The following is an 8,244-nucleotide window of genomic DNA, read 5'->3' as shown; positions in this document are numbered from 1 at the left end:
TCGTGGATGTGACGGCACGTCCTGCAGGTCCGTCACAGATTACAGAGAGTCGATTTTCAGTACCCAATTTCAGAATTTCTAAGTATGCTGAAACGAGACCCTGCGACGGTCCGTCGTGCCTGTGACGTTCCGTCGTGGGGTCCGTTTCCTCAGCCAATTTTCCAGAAATAAAATCTGCTGCTCAAAACGACTAAACAGGTCGTTACAAAAATAGAATATGACAAGGTGTCATTTTGAATATTGTCAACTAAGTCAGGCAATGGCTGAGTGTCCTCATCAACGTATAAGGAACTAGAAGCAGTAGGAGGGTGGCATTGATCAATAGTAGTGACATGGGACATGTCCAAATCTAATGTTGCATCTATATTAAAAGGAAAAATAGATTCTCCGAAACCAACATCCCTGTTACAAAGAAGCTTTTATCCTCTAAATCCTATAATTTGTACCCCTTTTGAGTTTCACAATAGCCAAGCAAAACAACCTTCTTTGTCCTTGCACCAAACTTATCACTTCTAGATAATTTTCTAGTATAACATAAACAACCAAACACCTTTAAGTGATCAAGAATATGTATCTTGCCATACATTAGTTAATATGGTGTCTTACCATTCAAAACTGGAGAAGGTAATTTATGATCAAGTACACTGAATTTATAACACAATCACCCAAAATTGATAGGTACTCCACTTTGAAATTTAAGAGCTCTAGCCTTTTCTAAAATGTGCCAATGTTTTCTCTCCACAATACTATTCTGCTGAGGAGTGTAAGGACAATTGCTTTGGTGAATTATGCCATGTGAGACTAATAATTGTATGCATTGAGTGTTGAAGAATTCAGTTCCATTAAAAGACCTTAAGGACTTCACATTTACACTGAACTGAGTTTTAATCATACAAAGAAAATTCTTCAAGACAGTATGGACCTCATGTTTAGAATGGAGTAAACAAATCCATTTATATTTGTTGTGGTCATCAACAATAGTTCCAAAGTAGTATGTCTTATCATATGTAGGCTTTCTATAGGGCCCCCACAAATCTACATGAATCAAGTCAAAACAAGCAAGTGTTTTACTAGAACTAGTAGGGAAGCTAGATCTATGATGTTTAGTAAGAGGACAAATATGGCATTTGTCTTGTATATTATTGCTAACATATTTGGAAATAGAAGGAATGTGATGCATCACAGTTGAGGAAGGATGTCCCAATCTGAGATGCCAAATAACACCTTCTGCTTGGTGTTTGAAACTGACAGTATTTGTAGTAGGAGTGACCTGTTCCTTTAAGAGAAATACCCCATCCTTTTCTCTACCAATCCCCAAGACCTTGCCATTGTAAAGTCCCTGAAATACACAAAAATCAGGAAAGAATAGAACAACACATGACAAGTCCTTGGTTATTTTAGACACTGAGAGTAGATTAAATTTAAAATCAGGAACATGTAGAACATTTTGTATCTTTGATGTTCCAAAAATAGTAGCATTCCCTGCACTTGTGATTTGACATCTCCTACCAGTAGGCACCTGAACTTTGTCACTAAGATGGTTGTCGAGTTTCTTAATGTCAAACAACAAATCATTACAAGGTGTAGTATGGTGAGATGCTCCAGAATCAACAATCCATTCATATGCAAAAACATTTGATAATGAAGAATGTATACCTGCCATGTTAGACAAATATTCACTAGTGGAGCTCGTGTGATCTTTCTTCCCAAGCAATTCTTGATATTGCTGTTCAGTGAGAAAGTAACCTGATCCTGAACTAGAAGGGTAAACATTTGGACCAGTTCTTTGTGGAACTTCTGAATTTGTATTGGTGCTAGTGTTGACTGTAGGTTTGCACTGACTAGGCTGTGTTTGTCCATTTTGTTGGGAAGCTTTTCTTTTACTTACGAAGTCAGAAGGATAGACAACCACCCTATAGCAATTTTCCTTTAGATGACCTTTGTATCCCCAACGTATACAAGTTATTCCAGCTCCTCCAGAACCTCTATATCCTCTTCTCGCTCCACCAGACCCTCTAGAACCTCCAGGTTTTCTAGATCTGTAACCTTGTGGCCTTCTTGTCATCATAGTCAATGGATCCTTCTGAGCATTAACCATTCCTAATGATCTTTGGCTTTCCTCTTGAGCCATGGTAGCATAAGCTTCATTCACAGTTACACTTGCATTACGAGATAAAATGTGACTTCTCAAATTGCTATAACTCTCATTAAGGCCCATAAGGAACTGTAACAATCCTTGTGACTTCAAATGGTTTATATAAGCATTGGATTCTTCACAATCACAAGCAGGTAGTGGAACCATTACATCAAGATCGTTCCATAGATCCTTTATTTTAGAATAATATCTTGTCACAGAGTCGGTTCCTTTTTTCAAATTAGCAATTTCTGCCCACAAATAATAAATCCTCGTCAAATTCGATCTAACAAAACGCTCCTTGAATTCATCCCATACCTTCTTCGCATTTGAAGCATAAACTATGCTTCGCATCAAATCATCAGAAACAGTACTTCCTATCCATGACAACACAACTGCGTTACATTTCTTCCATAACTCTTCTAGTTCTGCTTTAAACCTACTCTTTGTGTAGTTTTCATCCACAAATCCAAGTTTTTCCTTTGTCTCGCAATGCTAGTTTCGTTGATCTTCTCCACAAAGAGTAGTTCTCTGGTCCTGTGAGTTTAATCAAAATTATTACTAAGCCTGGAGAATTAGAAGCTTGAAGATAGAGAGGATGATGCTGATCAATTTTTGTTGCAGCTAGAACTTCCATTTCTGCAGCAGATTGTTCTCCTGTCATTTAGTAAATTAATTGATTGCGATGAACTCAAAATTCTAAGCTCAGCTGAAGGTGAGATCGCCGCCATGATAGCATGTTAATTTTGAGTTCTGTATGCAGAATTCATGGTGAAGAAGTTCACCATTGATGAATTTTCAAAAGCTGCTAGAAAGAGAAAAAAGGATCACTATTTCATTGAATCTAAATTGAATGATTATTGATTACAATTGATGGCTGGTACTTTTATAAGTCCAGCTAACCTACTTCTAGAAAGTTCTATTTTGACTGACCTCATAGCAAACTGTAACTAATTATGTTAGCTACATCACAATGACACTTACAAGAAATAACAACAATAAGGAACAAGTTATTTCAACATTTATGAATTATGACATTTGACTCCCATTGGTGGTCAAGCATTATTGATTCTACTACTAGAAAAGTTTTGACATACTTTCACTGGAATGATATTAGATCTGACATAGCATTCTTTGTGAAGAATTGTGTTCTATGCCAGAGGAAAAAGTATGATACTTTAGCTTCACCTGGTTTGCTCCAACCTTTACCCATTCTGACCCTTCCTTGGACTAACATTTGTATGGATTTTATTGAAGGTCTTCCTACGTCCAACGGCAAAATAGTCATTTGGGTGATTGTTTAAAGGTTAACCAAGTCAAGACATATCATTGCATTTTCTCATCCTTATCGTGCTCAATCACTTGTTCCAATTTTCCTAGATGATATCTTCAAAATACATGGTGTTCCCCTGCTACGTCCATCGTTAGTGATAGTGACCCTGTTTTCATTACCACTTTCTGGAAAGCACAAAGGGTTTCGTTACAAACTTGTACAACTTATAATCCTCAAACTGATGGTCAATCTTAGGTTTTGAATAAATGTCTTGAGACCTATTCCAGATGTTTTTGCACTGATGCTTCTGCTTATTGGGTGTCCTACTTGTCCTTGGCTAAGTGGTGGTACAATTCAAACCCCCATTCTTCTATTCAAACCTCACCCTCACCCTTTGAGCTCCTATATGGTTATCCTCATCTTTTACACCTCCCTTACTTTCCTGATGATTCTATTTATAAGGATCTTATGTTTCTCAGAGACGTCAAGCTTTAATTGGCTACATTCCACTTGCATAGTGCTCAACAAAGTATGCAAACTTAAACTGATTCCCATGGGTATGACAAGCACTTTCAGCTTGGAGATTCGATGTTCGTTACAATCATATAGACATTCTGCTTGCAGGCTCGAAAATCTCTCCTTCGCCTTTCCTCTCCATTTTTCCATACCACAAATTAACTTCCAGATATTTTGGTTCTTATCTTATTGTTGAGAAGATAGCCGTGGTCGTCTTCAAACTTCTTCTTTCCCCGAAGTCCTTATACACTCCACTTTCCACATATATCAACTCAAGTTCTGGCCTACTGTTAGGGTTCACCCTCCCCTCCTTGATTTTTCTAGTCCTCGCTGCCTAGAACCTGAGTTTATCTTGGAGCCGCACATGATCAAGTAAGGTAATAAAGTGGTAGCGCAGTGGCTATTTAACTTGTCTGGTATTGATCATTCTTATGCTACTTAATTGGGAGTTGACATCTACCCTCAAGACTTGATTTCCTTCGGTCACCCTTGATGAGGACAAGGATATTATTTCTTGGGGGAGGGTATTGATACCAATATGATCTGAGTAATATCCACATAATCATCTAAGTCATCTTATTAGATATGCTAGGAGGCCACGTCAGTGCTGAGTAGGCTTGATCACATGATCATTTACATTTTTTATTTTTAGCGGGAAAGTTAGTAGGGATTACTTACTTCTATTTTCTGCTATTTTCATTGTAATTGCTTTCAGTTTCGTCATTGTAGTATAAGTAAAATATGTAATGCTCTTGTAAGACATGATTTGAATGTGATAGCTCAATACAATTATCATTTCCTCTCATATTCTCTCTCAATTCTCCTTCGTTCTTCCGCTTTCTCTTAATTCTCCTTCTTTGTTCTTCTTATCTGCATTTTTTCTCTGGATACCTCCATTTTGGTATCATTATTCTGATAGGTCTAACATTACAAAAGATACTAGGTGAAACAATGTTTAGTATAAGGTGTAATCAAGTATGAGTATAAACTTTAGGCATCTTTTTTTTTACCCTTGAATAATTCCTTGACAAAATTCAAAATATTATCTTCAATAATTATCTAGCATTCCTGAAGAAATTGTCATTAAAATTATCAGGACCAACTTATTTATCATAATTTGTTGGGTTCAAAAGTGATTATATGTCACGCGAAAGTTTACAATTGCAAATCATAAGGAGATAAATTAGATGACACATAAAATTATACTTTAAGACATGATATCATTGTATGATTTGGCCAATTGATCTACATATATTAAAAAACTGATAAAAAACATAAAAACTGTAGAGAAAAAAATCTCCTATAAACAAAAGTCTCTAAACGACAACATTATAAATATTGTTGTGTTCTTGATAAGAGAAAAGAAGTCTTCAATATATAATACTTTGATTTTCATTTAAAGAAAAAATAAAACTTAAAATATTGTATGAAAATGAGAGCAAAACCCTAACACAGTTCATATCTCTTTGTCCTGTATTCTGGTGAGTATACCATTATCACCTTTAGCCACAACTCACAACACTGTATATATTTATCCTGCTTTTCAGTCTTGCCTTTGCCTATAGGTCGATGGAATGAATTTTTTTCTAGACTTTCCCTTTTTTCTTATTAATCTTTTGTATATTGGACGGGGTTCAAATTTTTATAAGTTCAAAGTCAAAGAAATTTTTTGAGGATTAACTTTTATAAGTTTTTTCATATTTTAGGTATGAATATATTTGTTCAAATTTTATTTCCATAAAGCGTAAATGTTTCGTTTTACCTTTCATAGATGGCTAATAACTCACTCACAGCATACCCGGAAATTCGCCATCACCTAATCTTATCTTTATAAAACATACTACTTGAAATATACTCCCTTCATCTCATTTATACGAGGTAATTTGATTCGACACAAAATCTTAAGAAATAAAAGAAAGATTTTTAAAATTTGTAGTCTAAAATGAATGATAGAAATTTGTGTGACTATAAATCATTTCATTAAAAGTAAAATAGACAGTTAAAAAATAAACTGTAACTGAATATAAAAATGTGTTGTTCTTTTTGGAATTGACTAAAAAAAGAAAGTAAATCACGTAAATTGAAACAGTTGAAAAGAGAGTAATAACTTAATAATGTCATTTTTATACATTAATATAATTTAAAGTCTTTATTTAATGTTTTTGAGTTGGACTGCAATAACAGGGATGGATGTGAAGGTTTTCATGATCATTCTATCAGTGAGCACAAATGTGGACGCCCATTAGGTTTGGAGTTTGATGAAAATAGTGGTGATCTATATATTGCAGATGCGTACTTCGGCCTCCTTGTTGTGGGCCCTAATGGAGGCCTTGCTACCCAAGTTGCTAAAATTGCACAAGGATTTCCTTTTGGATTCACCAATTCACTCTGCATTGATCAAAATCACGGAGTCCTCTATTTTACAGATAGTAGTACCACATACACAAGAAGGTAACATACATATATGTCACCTATTGAACTGACATCTATGTCCTCCAATTTTGGGTGTGCATAAGATATCAGACGAAGTCAAATTGAAGATCATTTTCGTGTATTTTGAATTTGCTCCTCCTTGTGAATAAACTGTTAACATGAAGATTTTTTGAATACTCAGGAGTCATATATCAGCCATAGTTAGCGGTGACGATACAGGAAGACTAATGAAATATGACATGAAAAACAAGCAAGTCTCAGTTCTCCTCGAGAATCTCAAGTTCCCAAATGGTATAGCCATAAGTAAAAATGGTGATTTCGTCCTTTTTGTAGAGACAACCACTTGCAAAATCTTCAAATTATGGATCAAAACATCAAAAGCAGGTAGTGCTGAAGTTGTTTCAGAGCTCCCAGGTTTTCCAGACAACATTAAAAGAAATAAAGAAGGAGAGTTTTGGGTGGGAGTTAATTCAAGGAGGAGCAAATTCTTGGGTTGGGTACTCTCCAAAAATTGGATTAAAAATAATTTAGTTAAGATCCCTTTTGATATTACTAAAGCACATTCTTTCTTGGCAAATATTGGTTTTGGTGGGGGTAGTTTAGCAATTAGACTTAGTGAAGATGGCCATGTAGTGGAGATCTTAGAGGACCCAAAGAGGAAAAGTTGGAAGTTTGTTAGTGAAGTATATGAAATGAATGGGAATTTGTGGATTGGATCAGTAAAAATGCCATTTGCAATTAAAGAGAAGGTGACCAGTTTAGAAAAGTTCTGGGACACCAACAATGAATTGTGAGTTATAAATTAATTGGAAGTTGGAACCAAATAACCTTTTGTTCAATACGAAGTTAATCATTTGCACTACATCTCCTTAGTAGCATATAGTCAAGTGTAATGTAATTAGATATATAATCAAGTGTAATTGGATACAATGGTAGTTATGTCATTTTAACTTTTAGGTTGTTGGTCTTGTTAATAGTTGGTTAAGAGAGTTAGTTATGGATTTTGTAGCTTAAACAATACAAGATAGGCAGTGTTTGTGCTAAGCATGAGCCCTATACTATTCTAAATTGATTTATCTTGTAGCATTTTGGTGCATTTTTTTGTTAATATTGAATGTAAACTGTATGCACATGCATATTGAGTACTAAAAGACTACTTAATAAAATCACAAGGTTCATATCATGTGATTTTTAAAGGAAAACGTTTTCTGTTAGGGGGTTACACTAGTGTGAAAAACATTACCACTACTCTTTTTTATTATTGAGCTGTCAATCAATTTTGTTAGGAGGTTCACAAGTTAATCTACATATATTTATTTAATTTTATAATACAAATATAAGGTTTTCAAAAAAACTAGTAGATTCGTCCAAACCCATAAAACCCAACTAGCTCCGACTCTAATTGATCATATACAAACTTTTTGATTGCTTGAACAACTAAAAAGGTAGACAATAAGCTAAGGACATTTCTTTGAACAAGTGTTCAGAAAATTCGCACTTGAGAGAGCAACAAGATTTGCTTGAAAACTAAATTAAAATTTAATACTACCATTTTGCGGTGAAAAAGAATCTTAGACAATGGATTGCAATAAAAAAGAAAAAGAAATCAGGGAATCATTTGGTGAATGGTATTTCTGTGAAACTTTTCTTGGATATAATGTATTAAAATGTGACAAGGCATTAGGTGAAGGAATATATTATATATACACATTTAGTTACTGACACACATTAGTGAAATATCAATTCTATAATTTTGTGATAAAACTACTTTTAAAATGAAATTTGGGATTTCAAATAGTTTTTTCAGTGGGATGTTTTTCCTTTGATATTTTTAAATGATAATGTTTAAGAGACAAATACGATTTTGAGTTGTGTTATTTATGTAGAT

At 34.5% G+C, this 8,244-nt stretch overlaps 1 protein-coding gene across 1 annotated transcript in view; it reads left to right on the top strand.

The window, feature by feature from the left end:
* Window positions 1-7,522, top strand: part of LOC107004233 (protein STRICTOSIDINE SYNTHASE-LIKE 2-like) — a 40,985-nt gene extending 33,463 nt beyond the window's left edge. Inside the window, exons 2-3 of the mRNA XM_015202468.2 lie at window positions 6,108-6,374; window positions 6,538-7,522. Coding sequence (XP_015057954.1) covers window positions 6,108-6,374; window positions 6,538-7,150 — 880 coding nt within the window. The 3' untranslated portion in view covers window positions 7,151-7,522. The remainder of the gene's footprint in view (window positions 1-6,107; window positions 6,375-6,537) is intronic.
* Window positions 7,523-8,244: the final 722 nt, after the last annotated feature.

Source organism: Solanum pennellii, chromosome 11 (assembly GCF_001406875.1).
Source record: "Solanum pennellii chromosome 11, SPENNV200".
NCBI classification, from domain to species: Eukaryota; Viridiplantae; Streptophyta; class Magnoliopsida; order Solanales; family Solanaceae; genus Solanum; species Solanum pennellii.
This window is presented reverse-complemented; position numbering and strand designations above follow the sequence as displayed.